The sequence below is a fragment of the Gorilla gorilla genome, chromosome 9 (genome assembly GCF_029281585.2).
Source record: "Gorilla gorilla gorilla isolate KB3781 chromosome 9, NHGRI_mGorGor1-v2.1_pri, whole genome shotgun sequence".
Taxonomy (NCBI): domain Eukaryota; kingdom Metazoa; phylum Chordata; class Mammalia; order Primates; family Hominidae; genus Gorilla; species Gorilla gorilla.
In genome coordinates, this window is record NC_073233.2 from 74,361,866 (window position 1) to 74,384,275 (window position 22,410).

At 46.6% G+C, this 22,410-nt stretch overlaps 1 protein-coding gene across 1 annotated transcript; it reads left to right on the forward strand.

The window, feature by feature from the left end:
• The first annotated feature begins 8,401 nt into the window (after positions 1-8,401).
• Positions 8,402-13,139, forward strand: LOC129525260 (glutaredoxin-like protein C5orf63 homolog). Its single transcript, XM_055354551.2, has 2 exons — positions 8,402-8,534; positions 11,976-13,139. Exon 2 carries the CDS (start codon positions 12,147-12,149, stop codon positions 12,492-12,494), a length of 348 nt encoding a protein of 115 aa, XP_055210526.1. The 5' UTR covers positions 8,402-8,534; positions 11,976-12,146; the 3' UTR covers positions 12,495-13,139.
• The last annotated feature ends 9,271 nt before the right edge of the window (positions 13,140-22,410 follow it).

The following is a 22,410-nucleotide window of genomic DNA, read 5'->3' on the forward strand; positions in this document are numbered from 1 at the left end:
ACTAGAGGAATTAAAGACACACACACAGAAATATAGAGTGTGGGGTGGGAAATCAGGGGTCTCACCGCCTTCAGAGCTGAGAGCCATGAACAGAAATTTACCCCATATTTATTGACAGCAAGCCAGTGATAAGCATTGTTTCTATGGATTATAGATTAACTAAAAGTATTCCTTATGGAAAACAAAAGGATGGACTGAAACAAAGGGATGGGCTCTGGCTAGTTATCTGCAGCAGGAACATGACCTTAAGGCACAAATCACTCATGCTATTGTTTGTGGTTTAGGAACACCTTTAAGTGGTTTTCCATCCTGGGTGGGCCAGGTGTTCCTTGCCCTCATTCCGGTAAACCCACAACCTTCAGTGTGGGCGTCATGGCCATCACAAACATGTCACAGTGCTGCAGAGATTTTGTTTATGGCCAGTTTTGGGGCCAGTTTGTGGCCAGATTTGGGGGCCTGTTCCCAATACTGTTCTAATTCTTTTCGTAAATTTGGATAAGGATCTAAAGGAGCAGTTGGTTTGGCTCTGGGTCTTTCTTCCTCTAACCCGCCTGCTGCCCCTTGATCTTCCTGTCCCCTATTTTCTGAGATGTACAAAGGTGGTAAGCATGATATGGGGTCCCAGGGCTTTTTGGTGGGCAAGGGCTTTTTACTAGGTTTCTTTTCCTCTTCATGGGGGCTAATTCCTTGATCCAACAGAGAGGTAACCTATCTCTTCTTGTGAGGATGGGATTTTATCATTTACATAGAGAATTAAGGCTTGGCACATCCAATCCTCATCTGAGACAAACTTAGGCCAAAAGACCAAAGGCTTACGAATAGGGTCTTTGGGCCAGATAAAAGAACAATACTTTATCATCTTTTGCTTTTCCTTGTCCCTGGTTCGAGGGTTATTCCTCCAAACCTGCAACATTCTCCCCAAAGGACTATCTGGAGGAATGTCAGAGAAAGTTTATTTGTCTCCATCTTTCCTTTTTTCCCTAGGCCTAGAATTCCTGTTTCCCATTTTTGGTCAGTCTCTGTGTTGGAGCTTTTCTCTGTGTACTCAACCCCCCGACCCCTCCACTGGAGGTTTCTTGCACACCACAAGAATCGCTTCATCTGTCTCCAGCTGTTTCCCTTGCAGGAGAAGGGGACCATGGATTGGGACTCCACACTCACTTCATATCGAAGATACTTCTCAGTCACACACACTTGACCTCCAAAAATGCCCATCCAACAAGGCAGTACTTATATTCCAATTTTCTGTCCTTGGCTCTCCAATTTTCTGACCTTGGGTCATGCACAAGGTTGCCTGGTTGCCATGGTGCCTGCTTTTCTCCCTATGTCACCTCTGCTGCCTCCTGAATAACAGTCTCAGGTTTGTCTATGGCCTCTGTGGGGAGCCGGGATGGCCAGAAACAGTGGGCCACCTAAATCAGGTGGGATGCATCTCCCCTCTCTCCCAGAGTCCCACTCCGCACAGGCACATAGATCCCGGTTGAGCCCCCAGATTTGTGAGAAACAAGCTCACCCGTCCAAACCCAAAGAACAGACTCAGAGGCACGAAGAACAGTGAAAGTGGGACATTTAATAGCCATCTTGCAAGATCGGGTGTCTGATAGGCAGGCATACCTGGGGCAGCTACAGCAGGTAATTTATCTCCTAGCACCCACTTCCCTTCCCCAGTTCCTCACTGGTTGAGTACTATGGCGTTACAATCATCCCAGACATTGCCTAAGTTTCATCATCCCCCTCATAAGGTTATACACTGGTGACCTTCTCTGTTTTTCAATTTCCCAATAACGAAACTTTCTTCCCTTTTATGGGCTGACTCATCCTCTACATTCTGTTCACTTATTATGACATTCTGGGTGCATGAGCCATGCGGTTTGTTACATTCGCAGGCTGGCTCTCAGTGCTTAGATTTATCATGCCTTGAAAATGAACCATTTAAAATGTTTTCTCACAAACCAATGTATCCCTTCCATGTATTGATTTATTGTCTTTGCTTATAACTCCTAACTCCTTAAAACATATAAAACCAAACTGTAACCCAGCCACCTTGGGCACACTTCCTCAGAACATCTTGAGACTGTTCCCCAGGCTATGGTCACCCATATTGGCAGAGAATAAACCTCTTTAAAATGTTTTACAGAGTTTGGTTTTTCCATTAACATGCCTCATGTAGTAGAATCAGAGAATCCACATAAAACCACCCTGGAAATTGTGGACACATGTAAAATTTTTATTAGGAATACTTTTGGACTCCCACTAATTAAATATGATTGTCTCTACCTCTGAAGTCCATCAAGGGCTTTATAGCACTCAGGCTCGTTAACCTTACCACAGCTCTGGAGCCAAGCTACAAAGCCTTGAGCAAGGTAATTAACCTCCCTGTGCTTCACTTTCCCTACTAGTAAAATGGAACCAATAATAGTACCTATCTGGGCCAGGCACAGTGGCTGATGCCTGTAATCCCAGCACTTTGGGAAGCCAAGGTGGGCAGATCACGAGGTTAAGAGATCGAGACCATCCTGGCCAACATAGCAAAACCCCGTCTCTACTAAACAAATACAAAAATTAGCTGGGCGTGGTGGCACACACCTGTAGTCCCAGCTACTCGGGAGGCTAAGGCAGGAGAATCACTTGAACCCAGGAGGCAGAGGTTGCAGTGAGCTGAGATCGAGCCACTGCACTCCAGCCTGATGATAAAACAAGAATCCATCTCAAAAAAAAAAAATAGTACCTATCTGGCAGGAAATTAGTTAATTCATGTAAAGCACTTAGAAAACAGCCTGGCCCAGAGGAAGCAAGGCTGGGTCTGATTTAGCTCTGTGTGCCCACAGTGCAATAAATCCCTCCTGAATGAAGGAATTGTCACAAGGCAAACCCCAAAATTGGGGTTCGACCTAGGAGGCCACATGGGTTCTTGGCCTCATGCAGGAAGGAATTCAAGAGCAAGCCAACAGAGGAAAGTAAAAGCAAGTTTGTTTTTTTATTTTTATTTTATTTTATTTTATTTTATTTTATTTTATTTTATTTTATTTTATTTTTGAGATAGGGTCTCACTCTGTCACCTAGGCTGGAGTGCAGTGGCACGATTTTAGCTCACTGCAAGCTCTGCCTCCCAGTTTCAAGCAATTCTCCTGCCTCAGCCTCCCGAGTAGCTGGGATTACATGTGTCCACCACCACGCCTGGCTAATTTTTGTATTTTTAGTAGAAACGGGGTTTCACCATGTTGGCCAGGCTGGTGTCAAACTCCTGACCTCAGGTGATCCACCCACCTTGGCCTCCCAATGGGATTACAGGTGTGAGCCACTGTACCTGGCCTAAAAACAAGTTTATTAAGAAAGTAAAGGAATAAAAGGGTAGCTACTCCATAGGTAGAGCAGTGGCATGGGCTGATTGACTGAGTATACCTATGGTGATTTCTTGATTATAGGCTAAACAAGGGGTGGATTATTTATTAGTTTTCTGGTGTAAACCAAAAATAAAATTCTAAGCCCCCCCACCATCTAAATAGACCCCTCCTCTCAGCCAAGGGCATTCCAAAGTTAACCTGAAAAACTAGTTTAGGCCATGATAAGAATTGGGGGTTGGACATACCTCATTATACCCTTCTCCCTTTTGGAATTCAGGAAAAGCCAACCAGCATTAACATCAACACAGACCTTAAGTCTGATAAGAAACATTTGCAGTCTATTCTTTCTGAAGCCTGCTACCTGGAGACTTCATCTGCATCATAAAACTTTGGTCTCCACAACCCCTTATTGTGATAACCCAAACATTTCTTTCTGTTGATGCCAGGTCTTTAGATAATAACTTAACTCTTTCAACCAATTGCCAGTCAGAAAATTTTTAATCTACCTATAACCTGGAAGCCCTCACTTCAAGTTGTCCCACCTTTCCAAATCACTTCAAATTCTCCCACTTCAAGTTTTCCCACCTTTCTGTTGCTTATAACGGAATACCTCAATATACATCTTACATGTGTTTTTTTTTTTTTTTTGAGATGGAATCTCTCTCTGTCACCCAGGCTGGAATGCAGTGGCACAATCTCAGCTTACTGCAACCACTGCCACCCAGGTTCAAGCGATCCTCATGCCTCAGCCTCCCAAGTAGTTGGGATTACAGACATGCACCACCATGCCTGGCTAATTTTTGTATTTTTAGTAGAGACAGGGTTTCACCGTGTTGGCCAGCCTGGTCTTGAACTTCCGATCTCAGGTGATCTGCCTGCCTTGGCCTCCCAAAGTGCTGGGATTACAGGCATGAGCCACTGCGCCTGGCCTCTTACATGTATTGATTGATGTATTATGTCTAAAAGGTGTAAAAGCAAGCTGTACCCTGATCACCTTGGGCACATGTTGTCAGGACCTCCTGAGGCTGTGTCATGGGTGCATCCTTAACCTTGGCAAAATAAAACCATCTAAATTGACTGAGATCTGTCTCAGACACTTTGGAGTTCACACTGGGAAAGGGGTGGAGATTTCTAGGCCTGAGGGATCCTCCCCTTTTTAGACCACATAGGGTAACTTCCAAACGTTGACATGGCGTTTGTAAACTGTATCGGCACTGGTGGGGGTGTCTTTTAGCATTCTAATGCATTATATTTAGCGTATTTTCGGCAGTGAGAACAATCAGAGTTTGCTTTCATTGCCAGCTTGATTTTACTGGGTTTGGGGCTTTTTTTTTTTTTTTCCCACATCTTGTTTTATCAGCAGGGTCTTTATGACCTATATCTTATGACATCAGCCTGCCGACCTCCTACCTTATCCTGTGACTAAGAATGCCTGCTCCCCTGGGAATGCAGCTCTGACGGTCTCATCTACATTTTACCCAGACTCTATTCAAGATGGAGTCACTCTGGTTCAAACACTTCTGACAGAATCAGGAAGTTGACTGGCATAGCAGGTGGCTAGAGAGCCAAGAGTGCAATCTGGGGCAATCTGCTCTAGGGGTGCAATTTCCACTTCCGGTCAATGGAAACACAGTTTTGATTATTCTGGCTCTTATAGACTACCAGGAAGCAACTCCCCAGGGTACCTCAGTAATATGTGAAATCAAAGTGAGGTCATGTGTGAGGTTCAGTGGCAATAGTAAAGATGAGCCTGGACAGGTGGGTAGGGGCCAAATCATTCAGGCCTTGTCAGCCCTATTAAGGAGTGTGGACTGTGCAATAGGAAGCCATTGAAGGGTGTTAACCATATGCATCATATTTGCATTTTGAAAAGGTCACCTGAGCTTGGGTAGGTAGGAGGCATTGGAGGAGCATAATAGTGGATGCAAAGAAACCCATTAGGCCAAGGAAGGAATAGGGTAGAGAGATAATGGTGACTTGGACCAGGGAAGAGGAGGGGCACCCATTCATGAGCTATTTAGAAGACAGAATTTATTTTATTCAACCAATGCTTGTGCAGTATGAACTGTGTCTCTGAACAGTAATTCTTTTGTTCAGATGGAGTCTCACTCTGTCACCCAGGCTGGAGTACAGTGGCTTGATCTTGACTCACTGCAACCTCCACCTCCCAGGTTCAAGCGGTTCTCCTGCCTCAGCCTCCTGAGTAGCTGGGACTACAGGCGTGCATCATCACACCCGGCTAATGTTTGTATTATGAACAGTAATTCATTTAAACCTCATCACTACTCTAAGAAGTGTAGGTACTATTTCTGTGTTTTTGGAGACAGAGTCTCACTCTGTCACCCAGGCTGGAGTGCAGTCGCATGATCTAGGCTCACTGCAAACTCTGTCTCCTGGGTTTAAGCAATTCTCCTGCCTCAGCCTCCCAAGTAGCTGGGACTACAGGCGCACGGCGTCACACCAGGCTAATTTTTTGTATTTTAGTAGAGACGGGGTTCACCATGTTGCCCAGGCTTGTCTTGAACTCTTGAGCTCAGGCAATCTGCCAGCCTCGGCCTCCCAAAGCACCAGGATTACAGACGTGAGCCACCACTTCCAGCCTACTATTTCTGTTCCCACTTTACAGATGAGGAAACTGAAACACAATTGCAATCACACTGTATACAAAATTTGTGTGTTGTGTATTGGTATTTTACTTTGAGCACTGTCTTAATCTGTTTTTGGTTGCTTATAATAATCTGTATTCTGTTGCTTATAACAGAATACCTGAAACTGAGTATAATAAATAAAATTTATTTCTTACAGTTCTGGATGCTGGGAAGTCCAAAGTTGAGAGGGCACAACTGATGAGAGCCCTCTTGCTGATGAGGACTCTCTACAGAGTCCTGAGGTGATGCAGGATATCACATGGCCAGGGGGCTGAGTGTCTAGCTCACGTCTCTCTGCCTCTTCTTTTTTTTTCGAGACAGAGTCTCACTCTATCCCCCAGGCTGGAGTGCAATGGTGTGATACTGGCTCACTGCAACCTCTGCCTCCTGGGTTCAAGTGATTCTCATGCCTCCGCCTCCTGAGTAGCTGGGATTACAGGCGCCTGCCACCATGCCTGGGTTTTGCCATGTTGGCCAGGCTGGTCTCAAACTCCTGATCTCAGGTGATCCACTCGCCTCAGCCTCCCAAAATATTGGAATTACAGGTGTGAACCACTGTGCCCGACCGATTCTTCTTATAAAGCCACCAGTCCCACTCCTGTGATAACCCACTAATTCATTAAGTCATTAATCCATTCATTTATAAACGGATTAATCCATCTATAGGGCAGAACCTATCACCTCTTAATGGCCCCACATTTCAACACTTCCTCATTTAGTAATGTAAACCAAAAATAAAGATCTAAGCCTCCCAACCATCTGAATGGACCTCTCCTCTCAGCCAAGGGCATTCCAAAGTTCACCTGAACAACTAGTTCAGACTTTGATGGGAAGTGAGAGTCGGGTATGCCTCATTATTCCCTTCTCCCTTTTGGAATTCAGGCACAACTCACCAGTAAAAACAGATCTTAAGACTGATAAAGCAGACTCTTTGTAGCAATAGGATACCAAATTCCAGCCTGACTCTAGTATAGCATCACATGACAGATAGCAGGCCCTGAAAGAAAGTAAAGTATTTTACTCCAAATTATGTTTCTTTGCCATATATTGAAATAGTCTTGTCATGGGGGAAATCGACATTCTAAAGAGAATCTCCTTCCTTTTCCGGGTCTTTTTCCTGATCCAGGAGAAAAGTCTGACAGGCAAAATTTACAATCTATGTTCTCTGAAGACTGCTACCTGGAGGCTTCATCTGCATAATAAAAACTTTGGTCTCCGCTGGGCGCGGTGGCTCACGCCTGTAATCCCAGCACTTTGGGAGGCTGAGATGGGCGGATCACAAGGTCAGGAGATTGAGACCATCCTGGCTAACACGGTGAAACCCTGTCTCTACTAAAAAATACAAAAAATTAGCCAGGCATGGTGTCGGGCACCTGTAGTCCCAGCTACTTGGGAGGCTGAGGCAGGAGAATGGTGTGAACCTGGAGGCAGAGCTTGCAGTGAGCCGAGAGTGAGCCACTGGACTCCAGCCTGGGCAACAGAGCGAGACTCCGTATCAAAAAACAAACAAACAAAAAAACTTTGGTCCCCACAACCCCTCATGTTAACTCAGACACCCCCTTCTATTAATTCCAGGTCCTTAGATAAATTCTTTGCACCAATTGCCAATCAGAAAATCTTTGAATCCACTTATGATCTGGAAGCTCCCCTCCCTAGGCTGCCACCACCTCCCCCCAGCTTCCAGTTGTCCCACCTTTCTGGACCAAACGAATGTACATCTAACATGTATCAATGTCTTATGTCTCCCTAAAAGGTATGAAACCAAGCTGTAGCCCAACCACCCTGGGCACATATTCTTAAGATCTCCTGGGGCTGTGTCACAGGCCATTGATCGCTCATATTGGGATCAGAATAAATCTCTTCAAATATGTTACAGAGTTTGACTCTTTCCATCGACAGGATTAAGTTTCAACATGTGGGTTTGGAGGAGACAAACATCCAAGCCATAGCAAACATTTAATGCTATATCACAAGTGTATTAGTCCATTCTTACATTGCTATAAAGAAATACCTGAGACTGGGTAATTTATAAAGAAAAGAAGTTTAATTGGCTCATGGTTCCACAGGCTGTACAGGAAGCATGGCAGTGGCTTGGCACAGTGGCTCATGCCTGTAATCCCAGCACTTTGGGAGGCCGAGGCAGGCAAATCACCTGAGGTCAGGAGTACGAGACCAGCCTGACTAACATGAAGAAACCCCATCTTTACTAAAAATACAAAATCAGCCAGGTGTGGTGGCGCATGCCTGTATTCCCAGCTACTTGGGAGGCTGAGGCAGGAGAACTGCTTGAACCCAGAAGAAGGTGGATGTTGCGGCGAGCTGAGATCATGCCATTGAACTCCAGCCTGGGCAACAAGAGCAAAACTCCATCTCAAAAAAAAAAAAAAAAAAAAAAAAAAGAAAGAAAGAAAAAAGAAAAGGAAAGCATGGCAGCACCTGCTCAGTTTCTGGGGAGGCCTCAGGAAACTTACAATCATGGTGAAAGGGTGAAGGGGGAAGCCAGCATATCTTATACAACCAGAGCAGGAGAAAGAGAAATGAGGTAGGTGCTACACACTTTTAAACAACCAGATCTCATGAGAACTCTATCATGAGAATAGCACCAAAGGGACAGTGGTAAACCATTCAGGAGGATCCACCCCCATGATCCAATCACCTCCCACCAGGCCCCATCCCCAACACTGGGGATTACAACTGAACATGGGATTTGGGTGGTGACACAGAGCCAAAACATATCAACAAGTGTCTTCTATGTTATGAAATATCCCTCCTAAATAGGATTTTACTGACTAGAACGGTTAGGGATGGCCTCTTTGAGGAAGTGACATTAGACTTGAGAGAAGGAAGACAAGGGACTTGTTTCGGGGAAGAGCCTTCCAAGCAGGAGTAAGTGTGTGTGGACCCCTGAGGCAGGCGTGGGCTGGTTGGCTCTGGAGACCACCAAGGAGGTCAGTGCAGCTGGATGGAATGAGGGAGGGGGCAGGGAAGGAGAGGAAGTTGGAGAGGATGGGGAAAGCAGATCATGGCAGGCATTGGAGGGCAGGTAAAGACGTAGGACTTTACTTGGGCTCCAGTAGGAAGTCACTGGAATAGGTAAGTGATGGGATGCAACTTATGCTGTAGAAAGATGACTCTTGGCTGCTGAAGGGAGGCTACAGAGAGGCCAAGATGGAAGCAGGGACCTGTTAGGAGGCTGTTGTCCTCCAGGTGAGAGATTTTGGTGCTGCAACTAGGGTCATGAAGGGGGAAGTAGAGAAGATCATATAGGCAAGGGTCAGTGCACATTGGTTCCACAAATATTCCCCAAAGACCTATTGCATGCCAGGTCCTAGGTCAGCCACTGGACATACAGAAATGAGAAGGTTTGACATCATCTTTGAGGGTCACACAGGCTATGCACTGGCTTTCTATCTTTCTTGGCCATGAGTATTAGTAAAAAAAAAAATGCATTTTACATTGTGGCCCAATGCACATTATGTGACATATACACAGGGAAATACCAGTTTCATGAGACAGTTCATATCTTTACTCTATGTGGTGTACTCTATTTTCTATTCTATTCTATTCTATTATTTCATTAAAAATGCTGGTTGAACCCATGAAGTCAATTTCATAACTTGCTGTTAACTCATAACCCTACCTTGCAAAAAGCCTTGACCTAACAGGAGAGGTAAATACATGAGTAGAGCACTAGGTGCAGAACCACATGGTGAGTTCTCTGTGAGGGGCAGGCACAGCTGCTGCCCTGCAGGGAGGTGCTCTCTGTGCATCAGCTCGGCTAGCTGCTGTAACAAAACACCACGGCCTGGGCACGGAAACAACAGAAGTTTATTTTCTCACAGTTGTGGGGGCTGAAAGTCCAAAAGCAAGATGTTGGCAGAGTTGATTTCTTCTGAGGCCTCTTACCTTAACTCGAAGATGGCCACATTCTCCCTGTGTCTTCACAAGGTCTTCCCTCTGCTCTGGTGTTTCTGTGTGTCCAAATTTCCTCTTCTGATAAGAACATTAATCAGATTGGATCAGAGCCCACCCTAATTGGCCTCATGTTAAGTTAAATCACCTCTTTAAAGGCCCTCTCTCCAAATACAGTCACATTCTGAGGTACTGGGGAGCCAGGGCTTCAACATATGAATTTGCAGGGGTGGGGGAGACACAATTTGGCCCAAAATAGGCATGTTCACCAGCCTGGGGGACAGGGAAGCAGAGGGAACAGCAGAGGTACAGGATAGTGTGGGGCAGGAGGGAGGGGCACATGCTGTGGTGTCAGTGGAGGGTATGGTGTGAGGTAGGGAGTATCAGGCTGGAAACGTTGGCAGGGGCTAGATCCGAAGGGCCTTGAATCCTGCACCAATGAATGTAGACTAGCTTGCAGAGGGGTGAATCTCAAGTGTCAGTGCACCGCAAGATTGCCTGGGACATTGTGACAAGTGCAGGGATCCTTGGAGGGGACATCCCAGAAAGCTGCACTTTAATCAGTATCTCAGATGGACCAAGACCCACCCTCGGCAAAGAAGATGCAGGTGCCATTGATGAGATGTAAACAGAGGCTTGACACTGGCTTAGTTGGAGAGGATAGATTGGAGGGGCAAGAATGGAGACAGAGAGGCCATCAAGGGGGCTGTCCTGAGTGCCCAGCCAAGAAATGATGAAGTCTGAACTGATACTAACAGTGGTTGACTTTTAGAGAGTGTTTAACATATGCCATGAGCCAGGCCTGAGCTAAGCACCCTTCCTGGGTAATCTTACTGATTTCTCACAACAGTCTTGTATGGTAGGTATCTTTATTATTATTACTATTATTATTTTGAGACAGGGTCTCACTCTGTCGCCCAGGCTGGAGTGCTGTGGCACAAACATGGTTCATGCAGCCTCGATCTCCCAGGCTCAAGCAATCCTCCCACCTCAGTCTCCCAAGTAGCTGGGACTATAGGCACATGCCACCATGCCTGGCTAAATTTTGTGCTTTTTTGTAGAGACGGTTTTGCCATGTTGCTCAGGCTGGTCTCAAACTCCTGGGCTCAAGTGATCCTTCTGTCTCAGCCTCCCAAAATACTGGGATTACAGGCATGAGCAACCACACCTGGCCAGTGTCTTTATTTATTTATTTATTCATTTATTTATTATTATTTTTTAAGATGGAGTCTTTCTCTGTCACCAGGCTGGAGTGCAGTGGCGTGATCTCGGCTCACTGTAACCTCTGCCTCCCGGGTTCAAGCGATTCTCCTGCCTTAGCCTCCCGAGTACATGCACGTGCCACCACCCCCAGCTAATTTTTGTATTTTTAGTAGAGATGGGGTTTCACCATGATGGTCTTGATCTCTTGACTTTGTGATCTGCCCACCTTGGCCTCCCAAAGTGTTGGGATTACAGGCATGAGCCACCATGCCTGGCCTATTTATTTATTTATTTTTGAAATGGAGTCTCATTCTGTCACCCAGGCTGGAGTGCAATGGTGTGATCTCAGCTCACTGCAACCTCTGCCTCCCAGGTTCAAGCAATTCTCCTGCCTCAGCCTCCTGAGTAGCTGGGATTACAGGTGCCCGCCACCACGCCCAGCTAATTTTTTGTATTTTTAGTAGAGATGGTGTTTCACCATATTGGCCAGGCTGGTCTCAAACTCCTGATCTCGTGATCCACCTGCCTCAGCCTCCCAAAGTGTTGGGATTACAGGCGTGAGCCACCACTCCCGGCCTATCTTTATTTTTATTTCATAGTTGAGAAAACCAAGGCTCAGAGAGGTGAAGAGACTTGCCCAAGGTCACAACTAGGGAGAGTTGTCTGTCTGTGTGTCAGGAGAGGCAGAACCTAGATCTCAGCCCTGCCTCTCTGGACAGTTGCAGAGGGGATCGCAAGGTTGATGGGAGCTGTGGGGACATAGTAGGCAGGACTTTGTGACAGGTTGAATGTGGGCAATGGCAGGGGTGGGGTATGAACTACTTGCAGGCAGTTCTGGGTCCCTAACTCTCCATGTCACCAATCAAAGGTCAAAGGGAGCCCAGCCTGGGCGTGGGGCAGAAGCGGAGATGTTGGCAGCGTGAAGCTCAGGAGTATACATCAGAGAAAGCCAAAAGCCAGCTGGAATAGTTCTTGAATACAGTTTTAACCTTGCTTGCAATTATTTCGAAGGGGAGAAATCATCTGGATCAGAATTAATATGCTCTGGTTTCAAGGAAATAGCATGCAACTTGCCAGATCCTCCCTTGGACTCTTCTTGATAAACTGCTCCACCTCTAAGACAACTCTGCCCATGCTGACCTTATTCACAAAGGACCCAGGCCCCCTTTGTGGTGAAGCCAAGGAAGTACTCAAGCCTTATAATAACAAGTTTATTTTACAGGAAGTGAACGTCACACTTCCAGAAAACTCTGCCTGGTATGAAAGGTATAAATTTGACATTCCTGTCTTTCACTTGTGTGGCCAGTTTCTGATGATGCATCAAGAAAACACCTCAAAACTTGACAAACAGCTCCTGAAACTTGAGCAGCAAAGTACCGGAGGCTGACGAATGCCCTCATGATTTTCCACCCTCTCTTCCTATACGGCATCTTCCTAAGGAAATGACCATGGCCTGATACTCCTTTTGTCACCTATACAGAGCCCTAAGGATATTCTGAACTCAGTGGTGCCAAATAAATGTTGACATTCCTCTTTTGATTGATGGGGGGGAAAAAAAGGGAGCCCAGACTCCTCGCTTTCCTCTGCCTTCCCCCTCCTCTGTCTGCTCTTCCCTGCTCCTCCTGGGGGCTTCCCAGGTACCAAGCAAGAGGCTGATGTTGCTTGTGTATGATAGCTACAAATCTCCGGCTCATTATCCTTACATGCTCGTTTGGTTACTGGAGGGATTATTTTAGTGAAGTCTATCTCCTCCTTCTTGCTGCCAGAGTGTGAAGCCTCAGATGTCACTCCTCAGGGGGTACAGCCTTGGGTACCCAGTCACCATGGGTTAACAAGGGTTTTGGCAGGACTCTCTTTGACTGACTCGTTCCCTGACACACCCAGCTGTTAGGCTCCAGTAATTGCCAGCTGAGCTGTCTATTACTGTATTTTCAACAAAGCTCTGGGGTATAAACCCACCCACAAATGGATCCAATCAAACCTGGTGACGCCTTTGAAGAAACAGTCCTGGAGGTCAGTGTCTGAGATTTGTTCTGACTCCAGCAGGATTCTCCAGTTTCCCTTTCCCCAGTTTCTCTCCAGCAAACTAGCCAGCCTGCAGTTTAACCTGTACCTCCAAAGTCCATCAATCTCCCCTCTATTGCTTTTCCCCATAACCTCCAGTATTTTGAGAGTGCTCTTGGGCTTGAACTTAAACTTCTCTACAACCTGTTACAAATGTTGCTTTAGGGAAAGATCTGGAGCTCTCTCTCTTACTACCTACTTTTTTTTTTTTTTCAATACTTGATCTTGCTCTGTCACCCAGGAGGCTGGAGTGCAGTGGCACAATCTTGGTAACTACAACCTCCGCTTCCTGGGTTCAAGTGATTCTCCTGCCTCAGTAGCTTGTATTACAGGCATGCACCACCATACCCTGCTAATTTTTGTACTTTTAGTAGAGACAGGGTTTCACCATGTTGGCCAGGCCAGTCTCGAACTGCTGACCTCAAGTGATCCAACCACCTCAGCCTCCCAAAGTGCTGGGATTACAGGCGTGAGCCACCATGCCCCGGCCTTACTACCCACTTCTGTTCCGAAGAGAAATCTCTGAGCCAGGGCTCTGGTGCTGGCAGGAACAATAGCGTGCCACTCTCTGAGTGACACCCCCACTTTAGGAGCTGAGTGCTTGGAGGAGGGCAAGTGCAGCAGCCCCAGGTCTCCTCAGCTCCCCTCCTCCACCCTCTGAATGGAACCCCCATTCCACAAGTGGGGTAAGAGTGAATTGTGCCCCAGTGTTCTCAGCAGTGCCATGCCCAGTGTTGGGTATCCATCTTACCAGTGGGGGCTGGGTGGAAGAAGGGCACCTCCACATCTCAGATACACTCACCCAGAACTCAGCCTCAATAACAGGTAGCTGGGGCAGGATGAAAAATGCTGATGTCCAGTCCCTCCTGAAAAGATAGCCCCCTGACCTGGAGCAGGGGAGGGAGGGAGGCCTATATTTTTGGTTTTTTGTTTTTGTGAGACAGGCTCTCACTTTGTCACTCAGGCTGAAGTGGAGTGGTGCAATCATGGCTCACTGCAGCCTTGACCTCCCTGGCTCAAGTGATCCTCCTGCCTCAGCTTTCCAAGTAACTGGGACTATAGGCACGCACCACCATGCCCAACTAACTTTTTGTATTTTTTGTAGACAGAGTTTCGCCATGTTGCCCTGGCTGGAATTCTTTCCCATTCTGAGGTAGATTAGACAGGGTGGTAATAGCCTCCCTTAAAGGACAATAAAACTTGCTAAATAGATGGAGAAAACAAACCACCCAACAATGCACAAACTGCATCCTGGGCTCATGGTTAGAACATCCTGCATCAATGAGGTAGAAAAGCAGAAGTGGGGCCGGGCACGGTGGCTCAAGTGTATAATCCCAGCACTTTGGGAGGCTGAGGCGGGCAGATCACGAGGTCAGGAGATCGAGACCATCCTGGCTAACACGGTGGAATCCCATCTCTACTAAAAAATCCAAAAAAAAAAATTAGCCGGGCATGGTGGTGGGCACCTGTAGTCCCAGCTACTTGGGAGGCTGAGGCAGGAGAATGGCATGAACCCTGGAGGCGGAGCATGCCGTGAGCCGAGATCACGCCACTGCACTCCCACCTGGGTGACAGAGCAAGACTCGGTCTCAAAAAAAAGAAAAGCAGAAGGGGGCCAGGCATGGTGTCTCACGCCTGTAATCCCAGCACTTTGGGAGGCCGAGGCAGGTGGATCACCTGAGGTCAGGAGTTCGAGACCGGCCTGACCAATATGGTGAAACCTCATCTCTACTAAAAATACAAAAATTAGCCGGGTGTGGATCCCGGGAGATAGAGGTTGCAGTGAGCCAAGATCACACCACTGCACTCCAGCCTGGGCGACAGAGTGAGACTCCGTCACAAAAAAAAAAAAAAAAAAAAAAAGTAGAAGGGAAAATCCTCAAATTCATGTAAGTGCAGAAACCCTTGTTTAGTGTCCTTGGGCTGACCTATGCTCATTATAAAAGTAAAAAACACACTCCTGGGTGGAGATTTAAGATGCTAATGAGATATGCCATGTATGTACTAGCATGCACAATAATAGCACATGTGCATGCAGGGGACCACATAGAACATGAATAATCATGAATAATGATTCCCCCCTTTATGAATAATCATGTAAGACTCTCATAAAGAAAGTCTCCCCAGTGTCAACTGGTGCTGTCTCACCTTTGAGCAGCCAGTTCTGATCAGCTGTCAGAGTGTAATTTCTCTTTATTATTTATTTATTTATTTATTTTGAGACGAAATCTCACTCTGTCACCTAGGCTGGAGTGCACTTGTGCGATCTCGGCTCACTGCAACCTCCACCTCCTGGGTTCAAGTAATTCTCCTGCCTCAGCCTCCTGAGTAGCTGGGATTACAGGTGCGCCCCACTGCGCCCAGCTAATTTTTATAAGACAGGGTCTCGCCATGTTGGTCAGGCTGGTCTCAAACTCCTGACCTCGTGATCCACCCGCCTTGGCCTCCCAAAGTGCTGGGATTACAGGCGTGAGCCGCTGTGCCCGACCCAGAGTGTACTTTTGCTTTGCAATAAACTCTCTTGCTTACTCCTACTTTGGACTCGCTCTCAAATTCTCTTGTATCGTGAAGTCAAAAACCTGAACTGGCCCACAGGCAACAATTCCTCTCATCAAGGTTGGGGTCTAAGTTCCTCCCCTTGAATCTGGTGGGCATGTTATTGTTCTGATCGATAGAATAAAGCAGAAGTGACACTGTGTGACATTGTGGCTTTTTTTTTTTTTTTTGAGACACGGTCTCACTCTTCCGTCTAGGCTGATGCGATCATAGCTCACTGTACCCTCTACCTTCCAGGTTCAAGCAATCCTCTTGCCTCAGCCTCCAGCATAGCTGGGATTACAGGTATGCGCAACCACATCTGACTAATATTTTAATTTTTCATAGAGATAAGGCACGTTAGGCCAATCTCAGATTGCTATAAATACCTGATGGCCAGGCGTGGTGGCTCATGCCTATAACCCCAGCACTTTGGGAGGCCGAGATGGGCAAATCACATGAGGTCAGGAGTTCAAGACCAGCTTGGCCAACATGATGAAATCCCATCTCTACTAAAAATACAAAAATTAGCCGGGCGTGGTGGTAGACATCTGTAAATCCCAGCTACTTTGGAGGCTGAGGCAGGAGAATCGCTTGAACTGGGAGGTGGAGGCTGCGGTGAGCCGAGATCACACCACTGCACTCCAGCCTGAGTGACAGAAGGAGACTCTGTCTCAAAAAAAAAAAAAAAAAAAAAAAGAAATACCTGAGACTAGGTAATTTATAAGGGAAAGAGGTTTAATTGGCTCACAGTTCTGCCAACTATACCAGAAGCATGATGCTGGTATCTGCTTAGCTTCTGGGGAGGCCTCAGGAAATTTACAATCATGGTGGAAGGTGAAGGGGGAGCAGGCATGTCACATGGCCAGCAGGAGCAAGAGAGAGTGAAGTGCCACACACTTAACCCCAGATCTCATGAGAATTCATTCACTATCACAAGCACAGCACCAAAGGGATGGTGCTAAACCGTTAATGAGGAACTGCCCCACCAATCATCTCCCACCAGGCCCCATCTCCAACACTGGGGATTACATTTCAACATGAAATTTGAACAGGGACATATATCCAAACTATATCACGAGGTCTCACTATTGTTGCTCAGGCTGTTCTTAAACTCCTGGACTCAAGCAATACTCCCACCTCGACCTCCCAAAGCTGCTGGGATTACAGACATGAGCCACTGCTCAGCCTCACTGTGGCTTTTGTCTTAGACTCTTGGGTCACTTTTTTGGGAGAATCCAGCTGCCATGTTGGTGTTGTAAGAACATTCAAGCTGTCCTCCAGAGAGGTCCACATGAAGAAGAACCCAGGCTTCCTGCCAACATCCAGCGCTCACTTTCCAGGCATATGAGTGAGCCTCTGGGAAGTAGATCACCCGGCCCTCAAGCTTTCTTATGACTAAAGTCCCAACTGACTTCTTAACTGCAACCCCATGAGAGACTTGAGCCAGAACTCAGGTCCCAGCGTAGGAAAACAGTGTATTTCATGGCAAATATGACACCATCTGGAAGTGAAACTCTTGTGGTGACTGATGTTTGACCCCCACATACCAAGGTGCTCTGCAGTAAGCTCTTTAAACAACACCTTGTAGCATAGAAAGCCCCTCACAAAGATGCTTATCTAAACCCCTCCAGTGGTCATGGATCTTGGCAAAAAGAAGTCTGAAGACGTGACGAGCTGCACATGTTTTACCCTAAAAGAGAAAGGATACCTTCTGGAGTATGGGTGCAGGGATCCATTATCTTGCAGCCGCCTAAGACATCACTTCTGTTTCTAAGTCATTAAATGTTTCTTTCTGAGAAACTGGATTTGTCAGTCTCTTTCTTCAGCCCCTCAGCTTTCTTGGACTTTGGGGGTAGGTTTGCATGGAACTGCTCATAACACTCAGCTAAACTGCTTTCAAGTTCCTGATTCCTAGAAACTGTATGAGATTAAACACTCTTTTAAGCTGCTTAGATTGGGATAATTTGCTACTCAGCAATAACTAAGACAGATTTGGTGCCAGCTGGGCACAGTGGCTCACACCTGTAATCCTAGCCCTTTGGAAGGCTGAGGCAGGAGAATTACTTGAGCCCAGGAGTTCAAGACCAGCCTGAGCAACATAGTGAAACTCTGCCTCTACAAAACATAAAAATAAAAATTAGCCAGGCACAGTGGCATGCTCCTGTGGTCCCAGCTAATCAGGAGGCTGAGGTAGGATGATTGCTTGATCCCAAGAGTTTGAGGCTACAGCAAGCCATGACCATGCCACTGCACTCCAGCCTGGGCGACAGAGCGAGACCCTGGCTCAAAAAAAAAAAATTTTTTTTTTTGAGCCAGGGTCTCGCTCTGTCGCCCAGGCTGGAGTGCAGTGGCGCTATCTCGGCTCACTGCAAGCTCCACCTCCCGGGTTCACACCATTCTCCTGCCTCAGCCTCCCGAGTAGCTGGGACTACAGGTACCCACCACCACACCCGGCTAATTTTTTTGTATTTGTAATAGAGACAGGGTTTCACTGTGTTTCACTTTCACTCCCAAAGTGCTGGGATTACAGGTGTCAGCCACCGTGCCCAGCCAAAAAAAAAAAAAAAAAGATTTAATGCCAGGAGTGAGGACAATAAAAAATACCTAAAAATGTGGGAGTAGTGAGCAGAGGCTAGAAAGACTTTAAGTATAGTGTTAGCAAAAGTCTGAAAGCCTTTGTATTAGTCATCCACTGCTGTATACCAATATACCACAAACATAGCAGCTTAAAACAACACACATTTATTATTTCGGTTTCTGTGGGATCAGAAGTCCAGGCATGGCTACGCAGAGTCCTCAGCATAGGGTGTCACATGACTTCGATCAAGGAGTCTCCTAGGGCTGTGGTCTCATCTGAGACTCAACTGGAGAAGAATCCTCTTTTTTTTTTTTTTTTTTGAGACAAAGTCTCACTGTGTTGCCCAGGCTGGAGGGCAGTGGCACGATCTCGGCTCACTGCAACCTCCACCTCCTGGGTTCAAGCAATTCGCCTGCCTCAGCCTCCCTAGTGGCTGGGATTACAGGAGTGCACCACTACACCTGTCTAATTTTTGTATTTTTAGTAGAGATGGGGTTTCACCATTTTGGCCAGGTTGGTCTTGAACTCCTGATCTCAGGTGATCCACACACCTCGGCCTCCCAAAGTGTTGGGATTACAGGTGTGAGCCACCACGCCCAGCCCAGAATCCACTTTTGTTGGCAGATTCAATTGCTGCTCCAGGACTGAGTTTTTTTTTTTTTTTCTTCTGCTGGCTGCTGGCTGCAAACCATTCTCAGCTCTTAGAGATCACTCTTGGTCCCTGATACATGGGCCTCCCAATATGGGAAGTGCACAAAATGGCAGCTTGCTTTTTTAAAGCAAGCAAGGAGTGAGAGAGACCCCAGCAAGACAGGTGCTACAAACTTATATAACATAATAACATCACTATGTGCATGTAATCAGGCACAACCCATCACCTTTGCCATATACTGTTGGTTAGAAGAAAGTCATAGGTCCTTCCCACCCACATTCAAGGGAAGGGGATGACATAAAGGTGTGAATACCAGGAGTGAGGGATCATGGGACTACTTTAAGAAGACTGATGGCCTTAGAGAAGGCTGATAGTGAAAGCTGAAAGGAAAGTGGGAAAATACTATTGGATCTCAAGGGAAGGAGATCCTTGTTACATAGTGGCAGGTAATTTAGCAACATTGTCATCCATCATAATGTGTAGATTGGTACGGTAGCTCCTACCTGCAATCTCGACAACTCAGGAGGCTGAGGCTGGAGGATCACCAGGAGTTTCAGAACGGCCTGGGCAACATAGCTAGACTCTATCTCTAAAAAAATGTTTTTAAATAGAAATAAACTAAGCTGGGCATGGTAGCATGTGCCTGTAGTCCCAGATACTGCAGAGGCTGAAGCAGGAGGATTGCTTGAGCTCAGGAGCTCAAGGCTGCAAGTAATGCACCATTGCACTTCAGCCTGGGCAACAGAACAAGACTCTGACAAAAGGCAAGGAAAGAAAAGGAAGGGAGGGGAAGGGAAGGTGGGGGAAGGGGAGGCGGAGGGGAAGGGGAAGGGGGAAGGGGAGGGGAGGTGAGGGGGAGGGGGAGGGGAAGGGAAGGGGAAGGGAAGGGAAGGGGGAGGGGGAGGAGGAGTGGGAGAGGAAGGGGCAGGGAAGGGGGAGGGGGAGGAGGAGTGGGAGGGGAAGGGGGAGGGGAAGGGGAAGGGAAAGGGAAAGGGGAAGGGGAAGGGGAGGGGAAGGGAAGGGAAGGGAAGAAAGAAGAAAAAGGTAGAAGATGTGCCTAATGAAATATGTGATCTACCTAAGGAGATTTCCAGGCAAAATGTTACAGGTAGTACCTTATTTCTTCTTCCTGCTTAGAGTAAAACATGAGAGGTGAGAGGCAAGATATAAACTGACAGGAGCTCTGTTAAACCAAAAATAGTTAGAATTTGATGATTTTGAAAATTCCCAGTCTCAGCCAGGTGCAATGGCTCATGCCTGTAATCCCAGCACTTTGGGAGGCTGTGCAGGTGGATTACCTGAGGTCAGGGCTTCAAGACCAGCCTGACCAACAAGGTGAAACCCCATCTCTACTAAAAATACAAAATTAGCCAGGAGTGGTGATGCATGCCTATAATCTCAGCTACTTGGGAGGCTGAGGCAGGAGAATCACTTGAACCCAGGAGGTGGAGGTTGCAGTGAGCCGACATCACACCATTACACTCCAGCCTGGGCAACAAGAGTGAAACCTCGTCTCAAAAACAAACAAACAAACAAACAAACAAACAAGAAGAAGAAAATTCCCAGCCTCTCCAGCCAAAAACAATGCTAAAATTAAGAAATGGCTTCTGGAAAAAGATCACATCAGAAAAACATGGTATAAAGTTGAAGCCAAGAGGCCAAGAGTATGCCTGTAAATTCCCTAAGACTTCAGGTCTAAGGCAATAGAACCATTCAAACAATAAGTGCTTCTAGAAACGTTAAAGGATTTGTCTATCAGCATGAGCCCAAGGTAGGGGGGCTTATCTCAAAGAGATTTGTGGGCATAGTCTAATGAAGTGAATAAGGTCCATAGAAATCTACAAAGTTTTTAAGAGAATTGTATTGGCAGAAACACTGACAACTTGGACTGTAAAGGACAGAGACAACAGAAATGGAAAAGAGGCATTCGAACCCCCAAACTTCTATAGACAGGATGCAGGCCAAGAAAATTACTCAGCTGCAAACACAGACTACCTTTTATGGAAAATGAAAGATGACTCAGGAAGTAGAATTAACAGACCAAGAGCCATGGATTATTATTCTTAGGCCTTTCCTCTTCAAGGGCTTTCCTCTAAAGCTAGAGACAGAGAACTGAAGCCCAGGTTGCCTCTGCTCTGGATCCCCAAATCCATGTGAGGGATCTGTCTTTTCCCAACCCTACCCTCCCAGTCTGGCATGGCCTCAAGGCCAGAACCTAGCATCTTAGCTCTTCCTTCTCCTCTCCAAATCTCCCAGCCCAGAAAGAATTTGCCGCTGTTGTTTTTTTCTCTTCTTCTTAATTTTTTTTAGAGACAGGATTTTACTCTGTTGCCCAGGCTGGAGTGCAGTGATGTGATCATAGCTCACTGCAGTCTCGATCTCCTGGGCTCAAATGATTCTCCTGACCCAACCTCTTGCGTAGCTGGGACTACAGGCAGGCACCACCATGCCCAGCTAATTTTTTTAATTTTGTAGAGACAGGGTCTTACTATGTTGCCCAGGCTCGTCTCAAACTCCTAGCCTCAAGCGATCCTCCTGCCTTGGCCTCCCAAAGCACTGGGGTGAGCAACTGCGCCCAGCCCTGTTTTGTTTTTTCCACATGTTTTCTCAACTAGATATACAACTACTTTTCCAAACTATTCCAAGCATTAGAATGCTTGGAATGCCCCTTCAGGCATTAGAACCCAAGAATTAAAGAAAAAAAGTTTTGGCCGGGCGTGGTGGCTCACACCTGTAATCCCGGCACTTTGGGAGGCAGAGGCGGGTGGATCACAAGCTCAGGAGATCGAGACCATCCTGGCTAACACAGTGAAACCCTGTTTCTACTAAAAATACAAAAATTAGCTGGGCGTGGTGGCGGGTGCCTGTAGTCCCAGCTACTCGGGAGGCTGAGGCAGAAGAATGGCGTGAACCTGGGAGGTGGAGCTTGCAGTGAGCCGAGATTGTGCCATTGTACTCCAGCCTGGGCGACAGAGCGAGACTCCATCTCAAAAAAAAAAAAGGGGGGGGGATCTAGAACTAGAAATACCATTTGGCCCAGCCATCCCTTTACTGGGTATATACCCAAAGGATTATAAATCATGCTGCTATAAAGACACAGGCACACGTATGTTTATTACGGCAATATTCACAATAGCAAAGACTTGGAACCAATCCAAATGTCCAACAATGATAGACTGGGTTAAGAAAATGTGGCACATATACACCATGGAATACTATGCAGCCATAAAAAATGATGAGTTTATGGCCTTGGTAGAGACATGGATGAAGCTGGAAACCATCATTCTCAGCAAACTATCGCAAGGACAAAAAACCAAACACCACATTTTCTCACTCATAGATGGGAATTGAACAATGAGAACACATGGACACAGGAAGGGGAACATCACACACCGGGAACTGTTGTAGGGTGGGAGGAGGGGGGAGGGATAGCATTAGGAGATATACCTAATGCTAAATGACCAGTTAATG